Source organism: Uranotaenia lowii, chromosome 1 (genome assembly GCF_029784155.1).
Source record: "Uranotaenia lowii strain MFRU-FL chromosome 1, ASM2978415v1, whole genome shotgun sequence".
In the NCBI taxonomy this organism is placed as follows: domain Eukaryota; kingdom Metazoa; phylum Arthropoda; class Insecta; order Diptera; family Culicidae; genus Uranotaenia; species Uranotaenia lowii.
In genome coordinates this window covers 113,194,431-113,212,884 of record NC_073691.1, presented here as the reverse complement: position 1 = coordinate 113,212,884, position 18,454 = coordinate 113,194,431, and the positions used below count along the sequence as shown (strand labels likewise).

Below are 18,454 nucleotides of genomic sequence, written 5' to 3'. Positions count from 1 at the left end.
AACCGAATGGGATTCTGGAGGAGAAGTTGAAAAATGGTTATTTTTCAATCGTATTTTACAGGGCAGTTTTTAGCAACCTGCATTTTTTCAATTATCGACATTATTAGGAAAAATACGGTTTTTGTATTTGTTTCTTTATTTCTTATAAATAATACTTTTTCCACTTTAATTAAAAGATATTTTTACCGAAATAAAAAATAAATAAATATTTAAACTGGAGCAGAAAACTCAGGCTCAACACAGCCTTAACACCAGCGGTAGCAGAAGTTCTCCCGTGACGGAAGTGGAGATTTCGTGTACCTTGGTGAGATTCTGTAAAGCCGTAGCTCTAGCGGAAAGGCTGTCACAATCTGCTGTTATTTGAGGAGGTTCATCTACGACTGGCAGGTGATGTGTTTCCGAAAGTGATGGCCCGTTTAAGCTCGGATAATAAAAACAGTTCGTAAGGAAAAACAAACTTTTCTGCTGCTGCCGGAGGAAGGGTCGGAGGATCTGTACTATTGGATTGCCCTAACGGAGGATTAGTAGGAGCGTTTTGATGGTGTCATTCAAGGTTCCAGTAGACAATTACGGCGTGTTCGTAAACTGATTTGTTTGGGTGATGCATCGATTTGTTTGGTAGATGTCAAATCACCTTCCAATGCTTTTGCATACAGTTTGTTTAATTTACGAACGACAACATCGATAGAAAAAATCATTTCGATAGATAAAATCAATTTACGAACACGCCGTTAGTTTGTTGAGGTTGAAATCATCTGGCGCTACTGACGCATTCTGAAAAACAAATAAAAATCATTTAGTAACCAACCTTGTTAATCCTGGGGGCTATCACCTTTTCATAAATAATGTATCTTCCAGTCCACGATTTCGTAAGGTACATAAAATCTTTCACGTAGAGCTATTGATGTTTTTTTTCTTGCGTCTGCTGCTGCTGTGGCCAGGTAACGTTAATGCATCCTCGCAAGCTGGATGTTTCGATACAATTAGTTTTTGAATTGGACCTGGAGCTATGTCCTTCCGGTGCCCTGAAATTGTTTTTTTTTGTGGTTATTTAGATTAAAGTAATAACGAAAATTTATAGCAAATCACTTACTTTTCATGATTTCCTACGGATTCGATGTGATAAACTCGATAACTTGATTGAGTTACGGGGAAAAATAGATATTTACAAACGCGTTCGGCTGCACCATTGGTCGCTTCCAAAATGGCGATGAAAAGACGTCAAATTATTCAACCATTTTATGGTTTATACTCGAGAAGTTCCTAAATGGTTAAAATTGATCTTGGAAAAATTCATAAAAAATAACCATATTGATAGTTTTGAGACAAATGTCATAAAATGGTTATTTTTGAACCAAATATAGTTAAGTAAAAATGAGCGTGTGGGGGAGGAAGACTGAATTAAAAAAGAAAAAAATCTTTCAAACGTCAAATTTCTCTCATCAATCTACCGACCAGTGCCAAGGTTCAAAATTTTACTTTCTTATTTAATGATTTTTAATAAAACTTGTTTGATGCTGAAAAGCACTTGTTTTGCATAAAACAATAATTTAATTAGGTTTTGTTTTGCTCTGGCAAATTCTTGCATGATCAGGCGTATTGAATCGCTCAAATTTCGTCAAAGTTTTGAAGCTGATAAATAAAAATGGTTTGATTAATGGTTGTTCTAAAAATATAGCTATATCTAAATTTAGCACCTAAACAACTGAGTTACATGACTCGCTTCACGAAACTGATCATCTAAAGTTAAAATTTGAACGATTACAAATCTTTTCAACAATCGCTGGCTTTTTGCCGAACAGTAAAAAAACGATACAGAAAACGATACAGCAAATTTCAGTCTTCCTCCCCCAGACCAAAATGGGGATTGCCGTCCGTATCGCGTAATAGTAGAGAACACAGATGTAGAAAAACGAAAAGTTGTGAACATGAAATGAAATGTAAACAAAACAAAAAACAAACTTTTAGTCAATTATGAAAAGGTCGTATCTATTTGACGAGTTTCGAGCAAATTGATGTTGAAGATTCGTTACACATTTCTGATTTGCGTTATCCAAATTTTACGCTTGAAGCTGTTTTTCGAATTGCTTCAAACAAACATGAAGCACTTAATATAAACAGATATGATGCGTGAAAATGCCCGCTCAGAGAAGTCTAGAATCTGTATTTCTTCGTTGTATTGTTAATTTTAAGCTCAACTGGATAAAATAACTGGTTTGGCTGGCTTGTTCAAAGTAGTTAGTTAGCCTCTTTAGTAAAAATAATCAAGGTAAAATGAACCAGATGAATTTACCTTGTTGTGAATATATTGAAGTCGTCCATTTTTCTAAGATGTTAGTTTTATAATTTTTAAGATCATTTACAGTTACGCTCTTCCAAGAATCAGGTACTTCAAAAGTTGATTAGGCTTGTTTAAATGATAGCATTTGAAATTTTGAATACGTTTCTGGTATTTTATAATTCAAGCTTGTATTTCTGTCATTTTGTCAGTTATCTATCGACAACATTATAATGATGCTATTTTTCTCAGCTGAAATTTATTCGTAGTTTATCAAATTATATAGAGCAATTCATTTAATTGTATTTAAATTTATTTATTAATGAGTTCAAAAACCATTGCGCCCTCTCGAAAAATTCTTACTTTCAAAAGAGATATCTAGAAACAGTGCCATCTATTGCGCCGTTCAAAAGTTACAAATCAAGCAATAGATGGCACTGTTTTTCGTCACTTTTTAACGACTCCTTTAAAAGAGAGCACTAGAAATTTTACACAAGTTTCTGAAGATTTTTTGTTCGAGCTTGTTCATCAGTGAAATAACATCAGTATATATTCTGTGATACACAAAGTCCAACCGTACATTAGAAAACCGATAATCTGTTTTAAATGTCTTCGTTATAACCACTTGTCCAAAAATTGTAAAGCGTTGATTGAAAAATGTATGTCATGTGCTGTAGAACACTCGACAGAAAATTCTTGTAACGTTTTAAAATGTTTGTACTGTCCAAATTCTAATCATAAGACGACTGATAGAGTGGGTCCTAGATGGAAGAAAGAAAACGACTTACAGGCAATAATGGCCAAGAAATGCATGACTTACCAGGAGGCAAGGCAGTACTACGAGGTTCCAACTGAAAATATGTTTGACGTTTTGAGGACTACAGAAGATTTTCCAACAATTGCAGAATCATACTCCAGAGTTGCAGCTAGCGGGCGTAGTTTTCCACAACAACTCCAACCAAAGCGCAGTGAGTGGAGTTCAAACGACAAGAGAAATAGATCTAAAAAAGAAAATAAAGAACCAAACAAACTTAATGTAGAAACAGATAGTGTACCAGGAGTGGCTAGTATTTTGGGATTAAATCAAAACGAATTCGCCAAAAAACGTAAAATGGAAGAAGAAAAAGAGGAAACAAGAGGCATAGGGATGTTCAATAAGTATAAAACAGAAGAGTTAGAGAGGTTTAAAAATGAAATTGAGGAAACAATTAAAAAACAATCACAAGAAGAACTGAAACAAATAATTTCAACAATTAGCATGAAATTAGAAACTATTATGAAACCACATGGCACAAAAGGAGGAGAAATATCAGGTTGCATTTTGGGTGAATTAAATAAAATGCTAGGATCTGCAGGAGACAAATAATGTTCACCGGCGATTTCAAGGTGTTACAGGCAAATATTCAAAGTTTATTTCGAAACAAAAACGAACTAACACACGAACTGTATACCCAAAACTATGATGCAGCATTGCTTTCGGAAATCTGGGTCAAACCAGAACAGATTTCTACTTTACGATGGAATATTCAAGGCTACCATCGACATCTGGCACCCCGTGCTGGCGGGTATGGAGGAGTAGCAATATTCTTGAAGGAGGAATTTAAATTTGACAACATTCAATTACAAACAACAGACGATTTTGAAACGCTGGGAATATTCATACCTAAATTAGATCTGGCTCTAGTAGTCGTCTATGTGAACCCAAGAATATCAAACGATAATTTAGAAACCGCCATAACAACACTCTTTAACGAAACAGCTAGATTCGGTAAAGTAGTAGTAGGGTAAATGTACCCGACCTTGGCACCTGAGGCATGGTTCACCCTTTTTTTGACATTCCTACCTTCCTGTTGAGTGCACCATAGAACATCCTTTGAAGAATTTACTTGCTAACTTGCTTAGAGTTCAACAAAAATATGTTTTCTCTATGGAACTTTCATTAATGTGAGCAAAATGCATGCAAAGTATTCACTGCGGTGCTCCAATTACTTGGCCGCCGTACCAATTGTTTGCCGTTTCGATGATCCGATTCTTGGCCACCAGCAATGTGCAGTAGATCTTTACGAACAATGCTCAATTGACAGTTAACAGAATCGTTGGCGTTTCTGAATATAAGGCCACTGACAGAATGACGTCAGCTGAGCGTAAAGTTCTATGCGACGATGGAACACCGGGCGCCACTCATACAACAAAAAGGCTTTTGAAAACATTGATGAAATTTGGTTGAAAGGGAAGCACAAAATAAGCTTTCATTTCAAAAAGTTGGAAGTCCAGAAATTCCGCAATGCGATTGCGACACATAGGGTTATTTTCACTACCAAACAAATGGCTTCATATTGTGGAGTTTGACTTCATAAAGTAAGAAATTGAAAAATTCCTTGAATGGTATTTTAAAATTTTGCCCTTTTGAATTTGTTAGCTGAGATTATGAGCTTCTGGCAAAAGCCATCTCGAATGCCCGGGGTGTTGCGCAGTGGTTTGACACGCCAAATAGATGTTAGAATGTAAACCTTGCTAAAACATTTTTTTTAAATTCGACTCACATAAAATATTTCAAGGAATAATTGGAAAGCAAACGATATTTTCCTGAACTTTCAACTTCTGTTTCCATGAAAAAAATTAGAACAAAATTCCAAAAAATTAAATCTGAGTAGGTATATGGTTCCCAAGCAATAGAAAACGATTCCAAAACTCAATTAATTATGTATTTTATATACTAAAGTCAAAAATTGCCATCGATCTAATAATTTTTAGATAAGAAAAACATCTTAAGTCTTGTGAGATGCTTAATTTAACTTAGTTTTTTCAATATTTCGAACCACTGTGTTTTGTAGGAGACCACGTGGCTTTTGCTCGGCAGACTGCAATGCAAATGCTGTTCGCACGCATACCAATGTACCTTCGATTCATGGTTCCCAAATAGCGATTTTTGCATTTAAAATGCTTGGATATGACTTTTAGTTAGTCGAATCACTTATGTTCTCCAACTTATTTCGAAGCTTAAGTTGATAGCAACGGTCTTATCATACAACCCAATTAGTATGAAAACATTTGTGCGTAGTTTTAAATGAAGTTTTAGGGAAAACCTCAGCCCAAAAATACCTCTTTAATGAACATGTATTTTTTCCAGCTTCCAACACTGGTGGTGTATTTCGATTGAAGTTACATGCCAAGAAAAGGAACAAAATGAGTTTTAAATTTTTATTCAAAACCTAAATAAATATTCACTCTTTAGTCTTTCTAGTATTTTTTTGATTTTTTGCCGAGTTTAACTGTAAGCATGAGTATTTATTGCAAATTTTTCAAATGAATGTCCGCGTTTGAAAGCGCATGTGAATTCAACAGTTGCACTAGAAAGGTGAGTTCATCTGATTTTCATACGGTGATTTCTAACATAATTTCCTCGTATGCAGATCGAAAAAAAATTAACTTCTTTATTAAAGTACAAACAATCAAAAAATTCGGTATGCACAGATTTGAAACAAATTATTCTCTTCGCAATGAAAATATATTCAAAATTTTTTAAGCTCAATTTGGACCTGAAAAACATAAAAAGACATGTTGGCATGCCAAGAAAAGGACCATGCCAAAATAGGGCACCCTAGGAGGTGACTTTAACAGTCATAACGATCACCTAAAGGAAATAAAAATTATCCCTATATTGAAGCCCAACAAACCACCAAACGAAATAAGTTCCAGCCGACCTATAGCCACAGAGAACCTATAGCGCTTTTACCAACCGTTGTAAAAATATTAAATGCAGCAGTATTAGTAGACATCCAACAAACGTGTGAAAAGAACAATGTCATCCCAGATTTATCTTTTGGTTTTCGCAAAGGTATGTCTACTGAGCATTGTATTACATATGCAACAAATCTAATCAAAGCAGCACGAAGAGCCAACTATACCACAATTGGTGTCTTCTTTGATTTTTCAAATGCTTTTAACACATTCGACATTGATAAATTATACAGTATCATGATACAAAATGGTTTCAACGAAGATACATGTACATGGATCTACAACTTTTTAAACAACCGGAAAACCCTCATTCACACCGATCAAGGAATTATCAGCCAAACTATTTGTACTGGAGTACCACAGGGCGATGTAATGTCACCTGTTTTATTCAATATTTACACAGCTTCTTTGCATAATACAAACCTCGACCCAGATATAACAACTTTACAGTTTGCAGATGATTTTTTAAAAATTGTCAAAGCAAAATCTTTAGAAAAAGCCATTAAAAAGATGCATCAGAAATAAACCGATTTATGACAAAAGCTACGGAGTTAGGATTACGTCTTAATAGCTCAAAAACAAAGGCAATGCTATTTAAAGAAAGTGATAAACAACTCCACTTAAGAATGGGAGGAGAAATCCTAGAAACTGTGAGGAGCTACAAATATTTAGGTATAACACTTGATCAGGCACTCAGATACGGTATACATGTTAAAACGCTTAAACAAAATGTGTTGGACAGACAAAACATGCTAAAAATAATCAGTGGTATAAGATATGGTGGCACACCAAGAGTGATGATGCTGTACCATAAAGCTTTGTACGGGAATTATCTGAATTACGGCGCAGTAATCTACGGAGGAACAGCTAAGAAATATTGTGACATGTTAGAAGTAACGAATAGACAATGTCTGAGAATTGCTACAGGATGTACTAAAACTACACCAATTAACACACTAGCAGCAATAGCTGGAGAAGAACCGCTGACATTCAAACGCACCTATTTAGCAAAAAAACGTATTGCCTTGCATATCCATCGTAACGATCTAATTGCACAACAACTACACTCTTTAGATTTGGACAACGTTCAAAGTGAAGTAAAGTACACTTTTCTAGAAAGAATTTACATTAAAAACGTACAAGAATTTCAAACGATATACACAAAAGATATACAACAAAACCAGAAATAGAAATAAGAGTCGAGATAGAAGATCAAATGATAGGCTCAACAATGAAAAAGAATGAAACATCTCCAATCGTTATGAAAAAACTGGCCCAAGAAATGATAAATAACCATTATAGTCACCGTGAGCAATGGTCCACTGATGCTTCTAAAAGTACGAACAAATGTGGCATTGGAATTTATGACGCTTCTTCCGATACAAAGATAAGCATTTCCTTAGTAAATAATGTTAACATTGCAACTGCAGAGCTTTTAGCTATAAGAGTAGCTTTAGAACAAATACACAACGAAGAAAGAACTGAAGTTGTAATTTTCACCGATTCCCAGTCGGCCTGTAAAATTTTAAAAAGAGACATAACAAACAAAAAATTTGATCAAGTCACGCACGACATATGCTCACTAGCTACAACAAAAAATGTAAAAATACAATGGATACCATCACATGTCGGAATAGAGGGAAATGAACATGCAGACGTTCTAGCGAAACAAGGATTAGACGGACCAATATTACTCGAGAACAAACTGAGACTCGATGATGCATACATGAGATACAGATCAGAATCACTCGAATCCACGAATTTATGGTACAGGAACATGGTGCACAATGAAAGTAAAGGAATCAAATTTTATGAACTACAATCAAATTTCTCTACCGAACCATGGTATTGGGATATCGAACTAAGCAACATTCAAATTCGCACTTTGAATCGCTTACTAAGTGGCCATGACTATTCACCCTATTATTTAGGAGTGATGAAAATTCGAGACACAAAATTGTGCGAACTATGCAACACGAATTTTACCACCGAGCATGCACTCCTCAAATGCATTCAATTCAATCATATAAGGAATCACTATGATTGGGATCGATATTCCAATCTGATCGAAATTATTCAAAATTTTGAAGTAACAAGACTAAAGGAAATCCTCAGTTTCCTAGAGAAAGCTCGCATGAAAATTTAAAAAACAGAAAGTATGATCGAAAATTATGAAAAAAAAGGAGCATCCCTACGAAAAATCGAAAATCAACATATAAACAAGTAGTGGTGATATAAATAGAGTATAAAACTCTCTGCCAGTCAAACAGATCCATACATATATACATACATACAAAATTCCACAACTGCTTATTTTCGCACTGATGCACACATAGACAACCCGTGTCAGTTTTTCAAATCAGCCGTTGCAACATTTAGCACATGATAGTTTATATAAAGAATGTGATGGTGCTAGTGAGAGCTGAATTGTTATCTGTCAAATCAGATTCTCTCAATAGTCTAAAAATTCATGCAATTGACAATAACAAATCGTAACAATTTGCAACAATTAGGTAGGGTAAGTGAGCCCTATTTTGGCATGGTCCTTTTCTTGGCATGCCAACATGCCTTTTCATGTTTTTCAGGTCCAAATTGAGCTAAAAAAAATTGACTATATTTTCATTGCGAAGAGAATAATTTGTTAAAAATCTGTACATACCGAATTTTTTGATTGTTTGTACTTTATTAAAGTAGTTAATTTTTTTCGATCAGCATCCGAGGCAATTATGTTGGAAATCAGCGTATGAAAATCAGATGAACTCGCCTTTCTAGTGCAACTGTTAAATTCACATGCGATTTCAAACGCGGACATTCATTAGAAAAATTTGCAATAAATACTCATGCCTACAGTTAAACTCGGCAGAAAATCAAAAAATATTAGAAAAACAAAAGAATGAATATTTATTTAGGTTTTGAATAAAAATTTAAAACTCATTTTGTTCCTTTTCTTGGCAACTTCAATCGAAATACACCACCAGTGTTGGAAGCTGAAAAGAATACATGTTCATTAAAGAGGTATTTTTGGGCTGATGTTTTCCCTAAAAATTCATTTAAAACTACGTACAAATGTTTTCATACTGATTGAGTTGTATGATAAGACCGTTTCTATTAACTTAAGCTTCAAAATAAGTTGGAGAACATAAGTGATTCGACTAACTAAAAGTCATATCCAAGCATTGAAAATGCAAAAATCGTTTTTGGGAACCATGGATCGAAGGTACATTGGTATGCGTGCGAACAGCATTTGCGTTGCAGTCTGTCGAGCAAATGCCACGTGGTCTCCTACAGAACATAGTGGTTCGAAATAAAAAAAAAAACTAAGTGAAATTAAGCAACTCACAAGACATAAGATGTTTTTCTTATCTAAAAACTGTTACACTCAGAAAAATACTATTATGTATGCCATAAGATTCTCTTATGAAGTGGCGCCATAAGAAAAATTGATGAAATTTATAAGATTGTCTTATGACGCGAATGAATTCTGAAGATGAACGCCTACTTCAATGAGAGGTTGTTGCTTTTCATAAGAGATTCTTATGGAAACATTAAATCACTTTCTAATAAGAAAAATTCTCGATATTTCATGCTGAAAACATACACTTTATTGTTTGCCAAATTCGTTTAAAATTAAATCCTTCATTGTCACCATCAGCAGCGCATCAACAGACGGCTCCATCAAGGTTTTTTTTTGCCGCATCCTAATCTCTAACCTTTCGTTTTTTGCCGATCAGCTTGCTGAAAAGTAAACAAATAATGTATTTTAGTTTCACACCAAAACGTTCACACCAAAAACATCAAATCGAACTTACCATTCCGGAGATAACAATAACATTTAACAATGAAGGAAAACTTTAATAACTATGAACTGGAGATTGCTTCGTACTGTTAGATGATGAAAAAAACTGATGCTATGAATGAATGTGTTCATCATTTTTTCACAATGCCGTTTCTTCTATTTTTCATAAGAACATCGTATGAAAATTGAAAGAATTTCATAAGACTCTTATGAAAAATTAGTTTGGACGCAAAAAAAGTGGTTCATAAGATGTATCTTATGAAATTTATAATAAGACTAGCAGACCCGGTAAACTTCGTCTTACCATATTCAACTTGGCGTCCATTTTCTATTTTTCCTAGTTTTCTTTACATTTCCCTTCTTTAAATCGTCCCGCTCAATTCTATCAAAATTAAACCAAAGAATTTAAACTCAACGGGTCTTTTAAAATCCAATTTTTGTAACTTGTTCAATAAATAACTGTATGTTGATAATATGTATGTTTCATTTGCTGTATTCCATTCAGTAGATTTATTCCGTTTTGTTATATTGTTTTTAATGTCGGGACAATTTTTGGAGTATTTGCCGAATATTTTGCTTAACGCAGCGCTTTCAACTCCCAATTAGCTTTGGATGGTGTATTTTTTTTAGAGCTGAAGAATTAAAAAACATAAGAAAAGATTTTTTACAAACCATTTTCAAACAGTTTTTTATTCACCATCTTCAAAGCATTTTGAATTAAAATCCATATTTTCACCAAAATCATTTCCAAAAAGATTTGCCTGATACTTAAGTTATAGACTTTACACATTTCAACTTAAAGGGTTCCCAAACAGCACTTGTCATGGCATTAAATGGCGATTTTGTGTATTGCAAATTCCTTTTTTTTTGTTCAAGCAAAACATGAAAATTAATTCCTTTGAACTTTAACCCAATGAATCAAAGAAACGATTGGTTTTGAAAAGAGGAAAACATATGTTTAGATATATTCAACCATTATTTTAAAGATATTTATTGAAGTAGTTCTGATTTCAAAATTTCCTGAACATTGTTGGTGGTGATCTGCGATTTCATCAAGGATTATGTTATATTTTTAAGATTTGATAACATTTAATTGAAAAGCAGATTTTTTTTAAATTTAATAGATCGAAAAGAAATAATCCGTTCAGGCTTCGATGGTTTCATGAGTTCATTTTGTTTCCTGGAAATTATCATATCAATAAATAATAATTTTCAAAAATGAAACACCGGTCAAATCCTAATCACCACAGTTCAACTTTCGTATTCTCTGAAAAAAGTATTTTTTTCAAAAAAAAAAATTAGTTATGTTGACAAAAAGTAATATCGAAGTATACATTTGTCCCATTTATTAGGGCAAGTGGAAACACATAGGTCTTTTTCAGATGCATCAGAGAAAAAGCTTTAAAATGAATTTAATACTTGTTCTTGTTTGTCTGTTTTATCAACTTTCATTTGTGGATCCTAAGTTTTTCTCCGGAATACATTAATGCTTGGTACTTCAATTGAACTGAATGCTGTTCAACCAAAAGACCTTGATTTACAAAGACCTTTATAATAATTTTGGCCTTTCTGGCCATTTTGGAGATAAAATTCTTCAATTGTAGATGTTTCATAGCTAAATGGCTCGTTTTCACTTATTCCACCTAAGAAAATACAGGAATTAATATTATTTTGAACACTTTAAGGTCATATTAAAAGTTCATCATAAAAATCTGCTGGCCCTGGAATATCAATCACAAAAAAAAAGTTCAACAATAAAGTGAATCAAAAGTCTCTTCTAAATAGCCAAAATGTAAAAGAAAAACACACTTTTCATGTTAAGTTTGTACTTGAATTTTGTGTAAACAAACAGTAAACGTGTAAGCAGTTTTTTTGGTGAATGATTTTAATAAAAAAGTTAAGTTTATTTAATCAAATTTTTTTTTGGGCCCAACAATTTTTAGATGAAGAAATAATGTATACATTTTTTGTAAAAGTTGATAGTTTGCACTTGCTCTAGTCTACTTTCTTAATTGAAAATTCTTCCTAAAAATGCATATCCTCACTTTTTGTTATTAAAAATTAGATTATTTTATTGATAACTTCAATTTACGTTCGCAAAAAATCAAATAGTTCATTCGGCCTTTTAAAACTTCAATCCTATCTAATCTATTTCAAAGAACAGACTCTTGTTGAGAGGACGAATGACCAAGTTGGTTAAAATCCTCTAAAAATAAACAAAATAGAATAGAATAAACTCTTGTTCAGTTAATGTGTCTAGCGTTCTAGGCGTATTGGATTATACGAAATTGAATGTAAAGCTTCTCAATTTCTTATTTTCAATCGTCCGCAAAGTGTCATAACATTATTTCATATTTATCTTTACCAAATTCATATTTATTGGACAACAATTTACTACTTAAATTAACACGAATTAAAAATGGTTTAATATTTTAAATCGTTTATATGGTTTTAATTCGATCGATAAAATATCAATCCGTGTCACATCAAGGCGTCAAAAAACACATCTAGGTTGCATATCGCCCCCACGTGCATAAGAAATATAGGTAGGTATTTGGTTGAGAAATAGGCGCCTAATTTTTAAATTTTTCCAGCGATCAATGAACAGTATGCTTTGGTTACTATTTTCTTGCAACGACGTTTGCTAGCGACGCCTCGCCCATGGAGACGAAAAACAAACCCCTCGAAGAAAAGAAAATCTATAAAAATTTCAGATTTTGGCAAAACAAATATTATATGTTTTATTCGATCAGCAAAATGTCAACCTGAATCACATCTAGGCGTCATTTTTAACCATGTGCTGTACAAATGAGCTAGGAATCAAGAACAAAAAAAAAACACATCAAGGCTTCATATCGCCACCACTTGCATTGAAAATATGCTTGGTTGAGAAATACGCGCCAAAATATTCTCACTGATCAGTATGCTATGCTATGGTTACTATCCTTTCGCGACCTTTACTCGCGACGCCTCGACCTTGGAGACGAAAAACAAACCGCCCAAAGGAAAAAAAAAATCTCGAAAAAATGGAAGCCATGACTTTTATTTCATTCAAAAAACTACAAATTTAATTATTACGGACAATTGATGCGACTTTGTGTTGTTTTTATTCGATATAAACCGATTCGCATGGCTACAGAATATTCTAAAAATAATTTCATTCGAATCGTTTGGGTCGTTTCGGAGGAGTAGTACTACAAACACCGTTACAAGAGAATTTTATATAATAGATTTCCTCTGAGTGTAGATCGATGGCAATTTATGACTTTAGTATATAAAATACATAATTAATTGAGTTTTGGAATCGTTTTTTATTGTTTGGGAACCATATACTCAGATTCAATTTTTTGGATTTTTGTTCTAATTTTTTTCTTGGAAACAGAAGTTGGAAGTTCAGGAAAATATCGTTTTCTTTCCAATTATTCCTTAAAATATAAGATGTGAGTCGCATTAAAAAAATGTTTTAGCAAGGTTTACATTCTAACATCTATTTGGCGTGTCAAACCACTGCGCAACGTCCCGGGCGTTCGAGATGGCTCTTGCCAGAAGCTCATATTCTCAGCTGAAAAATTCAAAAGGGCAAAATTTTAAAATACCATCCAAGGAATTTTTCAATTTCTTACTTTATGCAGCCAAACTCCACAATATGGAGATGTTTGTTTGGTAGTGAAAATAACCTTATGTGTCGCAATCGCAAGTCTCCTAGAGTATTTTATTATAAAGTTATGGTCTATAAAAACTCAAAAGGAATAATTTAAACAATGATTTATAAATGACAACACATCATGATGCACAAAACCATAGTCTGAGTCTGCCGTTAGGCTTAGCATTCCAGAATTTGTCCAGTTAGCATTCAAGTCAGGAAATTCTCCAAAAAAAACCGAGAAAATCGAAGTAATTTTTCCAATATTTGGAAAAATCTAATCGATGAGAAAAGTTCAAAATAAGATATTTCAATTCAACGTTACAATACCACTTTCACATCAACCACGTTCAAGTCGTTTTTTTTATAATTCGTTTATTTGACACGGCTCAAACCTTTCAGTATTTATAACTCCCGTTCATGTCGTATTTGATTTTTTATTTTGATGTAATTGTCTCAAAAAACTTCGCAAAAATGATAAACTGCGAAATCTCTTTAAAAAATTTCGAGGAATGTGAATCAATCGGGGCCAAATACGGATATTTTACCTCAATATTCTGGCAGCTGGACCACACCAACTTTTTTTAAAAACTCTACGTTGAAAACCTGGGCTAGTCTAGATAGCCCATGTCATCTGAAATACTTTTCCTAGATCAGCGATCGGCAACCTTTCAAAATAGAAGAGCCAAAAATTGCAAATTAAGGAAATGTCCAAGTTTCAAAGAGCCGCAATTCATTTTATCCTTAGTACAAATAATGGTGATCGCTAAGATACATTGCATCCTAACGTTAACTCAGTTTTATTATCATTTTTCACAACGCCACAGATTTTCGTTGTTTTATCGGCAAACGGAAGCGATTTTCATTCTTCTGAATCAATACATTTTCATAACGGCTTGAAATTTTTGCAATTTACCATTGTGACCTGATAAAATTTATCATTTTAAACATTGGTTCAATTCTTTCCTAACACCTATTCCCGGATAAAAAATAGACTTTCGATGTGTTCTGTTGAAATATTAAAATGAAGCATTGAAAATTTTAAATAATAAAAATGCATACTACAAGATGTAAATTAATATAAAAAAAACTATACGAGGGTTTGAAACTATTATTTTCTCTTCAAATTCTACAAATAAGCCTTCATTTTTTTTTGGTTTTGAACATCCGTTAAAATCCATTGAGGTTCATTTGTTTGTTTGTTGTTTTTTATTTATCATTGCAATTTAAGATACAATCTTATAAAACTTTTTTTTTTTTTTTATTTACGACCGTTTAGATCACCGCTGGTTTTATCTTTTGGGGGTTCTCGTTGATGTTGTTCGGTGATGTTTAGAAGAAAAGATTTGCTTAATTTTTACGTTTCGGTTTACTGTTTATTTCAACCATCTTCAGAAACTATTTTATAATGTAAAATGAGGAGAAAAAAAAACATTTTTTATGATAACTATAGCCTAATTAATAAAACGTTAAAGTACAAAAGTAAGAACACTCACAAAAAAGCTATTTTTCCGCCTGCTAAGGTCGTCGCTTAAATTGGAAAGGAAGTCAAGTCTATTGCTGCTGCTGCTGCTGGTTGTCGTCGGGACGTCGGTTTATTAGAGTTTTTGGATTCTCTCGTACTCTCTCCTCTCTGAGTTTGGTCCATAGTCCGTTGTAGGCATTGGAAACTCCCTTCGTATCAATCTGGAGATTAACCGCTTGGTTCCCTCTCAGTTTGATGTGTAGTTTTTCCGCAATCAACCTATGTGACTTGTGGCTGATCCTCTCCAGAATTTGGGTTTTCGTAAAATCGAACGTGTGGTCAGCGTCGTCTTCCAGTGCGTGTTGCGCTAGGCCAGTTTGTTTGTTTTTCACCCGTATGCTGTTTTCATGCTGTTTGGTCCTTTTTTCCAAGGTTTGCGATGTTTGGCCGATATATTCTTTACCGCAGCTACATGGTACTGAATATACGACGTTGGTTTGCATCATTTTAGGGATCGGGTCTTTCAATTTCGTGAAAACTGTTGACTTTATTTTGTCACATGGTTTGAAGGCGGCGATCACATCATGTTTGCGAAGGATTTTGGCCACCCTTTCGCTCAGTCCGGGTATGTACGGGATCGATGCCATTCTTGAAAATGCAGATTCGGGGAGGATCTGGTTTTGTAGTGTATTGTACATTGCATGTGTCCTTTTCTCGAAGATATTATGTAGTATGTCTTGCGGATAATTGTTTTTGCCGAGGATGTTTTTCACTGCATCGATACTTGTCCTCCTGGTTTCTGGATCAGATAATTTTAGAGCGCGGTCCACAAGAGCGAACATTGCATACAGGGATTAATACAGGGATCCGTAAAATTGAAAACCTGAAGAACAAGAAAATAAACGAAATCAACTAACAGCCAAACTGGATAGAAAACACGACCAACACAGAATTCCCCGACTTTCTCAAAAGAGTTCTTCTCCTGGGACCAAACTTCAACATACAGAACAAACACAACATTCCATACGTTAAATTTGTTGCTGATGTTGAAAGCGCGATAGCAAAAAAACCAGAAGCAGAAGACATACGAGCAGACGTAGCAACGGCTATTTCCAATCACCTCAACTACCAACGTCAACCAAGATCGAAAGAAACAGAGTGGATAAAAAGAGATATCGTTAGCAGTCGCGCTTTCCTGAAAACCCACGAAGACATTTACATCACTCGGGCGGACAAGGGTAATAAAACGGTCATACTATCAGCACAGGAATACCGCCAAAAAATGTCACTGCTGGTCTCGGACGCCACCACATACCAACAAATGAATTGTGATCCAACTTCCAAAATACTAAAACAGCTCAACACAATTGTGGAAAAATGGCACCAAGACCAACACATCGACTACTTCAAGAAAACCAAACTACAAACTTTCCACTGCCACCCGCCAAGAATCTACGGCTTGCCGAAGATTCACAAACCCGATCGTCCACTTCGGCCAGTGGTCTCCACAATAGGTTCGGCTACCTATAGCGTGGCGCGATATCTCACGGACATCCTGAACAACATCGTAGGTAAAACGGAATATCATGTAAAAAACAGTTTCGTTTTTGCCGAAGACATCTCGAAGGTCCGAATCCCCGAAGGCTGCGTGATGTTCTCTCTTGATGTCGTATCGCTATACACCAATGTTCCAGCAGAAAACGCGTATGACTTCATAGAGGACCAATGGCACAGGCTGCGCAAGTACACAACACTCTCCCTTGCCTCCCTGCAACAAGCCCTAAGCGTTGTTCTCAAATCCTCCTTTTTCAAATACAACAATAACTACTACAAACAGATACACGGTGTACCCATGGGATCATCTATATCGGGATGCATCGCTTCGATCTGCATGGAAAAATTAGAACAAGGATGCATCGAACGTTTGAAACAAAAAAATATTCCACTGATTGTTTACAAACGCTACGTCGATGATTGTTTCGTAGTCGCCAGGGAAAATGATGTAGATGTGATCTTGGAGGAATTTAACAACGCGCATAAAACCCTCAAATTCACGCTCGAGAAGGAGGAACAACAAACCATTCGCTTCCTGGACATGACTTTATCGAGACAACATGATAAAATTATCAAAACGTGGTTCACAAAACAACCGGACGGACGATACTTGGACTTCAACTCGGAGAGCCCGTTTACGCACAAACAAAATACAATGTTCGCTCTTGTGGACCGCGCTCTAAAATTATCTGATCCAGAAACCAGGAGGACAAGTATCGATGCAGTGAAAAACATCCTCGGCAAAAACAATTATCCGCAAGACATACTACATAATATCTTCGAGAAAAGGACACATGCAATGTACAATACACTACAAAACCAGATCCTCCCCGAATCTGCATTTTCAAGAATGGCATCGATCCCGTACATACCCGGACTGAGCGAAAGGGTGGCCAAAATCCTTCGCAAACATGATGTGATCGCCGCCTTCAAACCATGTGACAAAATAAAGTCAACAGTTTTCACGAAATTGAAAGACCCGATCCCTAAAATGATGCAAACCAACGTCGTATATTCAGTACCATGTAGCTGCGGTAAAGAATATATCGGCCAAACATCGCAAACCTTGGAAAAAAGGACCAAACAGCATGAAAACAGCATACGGGTGAAAAACAAACAAACTGGCCTAGCGCAACACGCACTGGAAGACGACGCTGACCACACGTTCGATTTTACGAAAACCCAAATTCTGGAGAGGATCAGCCACAAGTCACATAGGTTGATTGCGGAAAAACTACACATCAAACTGAGAGGGAACCAAGCGGTTAATCTCCAGATTGATACGAAGGGAGTTTCCAATGCCTACAACGGACTATGGACCAAACTCAGAGAGGAGAGAGTACGAGAGAATCCAAAAACTCTAATAAACCGACGTCCCGACGACAACCAGCAGCAGCAGCAGCAATAGACTTGACTTCCTTTCCAATTTAAGCGACGACCTTAGCAGGCGGAAAAATAGCTTTTTTGTGAGTGTTCTTACTTTTGTACTTTAACGTTTTATTAATTAGGCTATAGTTATCATAAAAAATGTTTTTTTTTCTCCTCATTTTACATTATAAAATAGTTTCTGAAGATGGTTGAAATAAACAGTAAACCGAAACGTAAAAATTAAGCAAATCTTTTCTTCTAAACATCACCGAACAACATCAACGAGAACCCCCAAAAGAAAAAAAAAATCTTATAAAACACTGCAATTGGTTATAACTGGGATTTGATTGTTATGCGAATAAAACTATCATTTAAAATAGATAAATAAACCAACAAATTTTTATTCATAAATGCTCAATTTACGGATTGAAAAAAATAAGTCAAAATTTGACAAAATTTAACAATTGGTCGCGAGATGTGGTTATAAAATTTCTTATAATTTTTTTTTTCATTACAAGCATTTCGATTCAGCTCTCTAGTTCTCATTTTGATTTCTGATAAAATTAAAAAAAAAAATGGTTCCAAAAATTATATTTTTTGATATCGAAA

The 18,454-nt window shown here is 34.7% G+C and overlaps 1 protein-coding gene and 1 long non-coding RNA gene across 2 annotated transcripts; one reads left to right on the top strand and one right to left on the bottom strand.

Annotated features, from left to right (window-relative positions):
* Window positions 1-63: 63 nt before the first annotated feature.
* On the bottom strand, window positions 64-1,354 carry LOC129739916 (uncharacterized). The gene is made up of 3 exons (XR_008736012.1): window positions 1,094-1,354; window positions 833-1,025; window positions 64-774 (listed from the first exon to the last, which is right to left on the bottom strand). It is a non-coding gene; the product is annotated as an uncharacterized LOC129739916 (long non-coding RNA).
* A 14,851-nt stretch (window positions 1,355-16,205) lies between these two features.
* Window positions 16,206-17,885, top strand: LOC129737821 (uncharacterized). The gene has a single exon (XM_055728982.1). It carries the CDS (start codon window positions 16,206-16,208, stop codon window positions 17,883-17,885), a length of 1,680 nt encoding a protein of 559 aa, XP_055584957.1.
* Window positions 17,886-18,454: the final 569 nt, after the last annotated feature.

What these genes read in the sequence shown, in the direction of transcription:
- LOC129737821 (XM_055728982.1), top strand. Translation starts at nt 16,206, where the DNA reads ATGTCACTGCTGGTCTCGGACGCCACCACATACCAACAAATGAATTGT.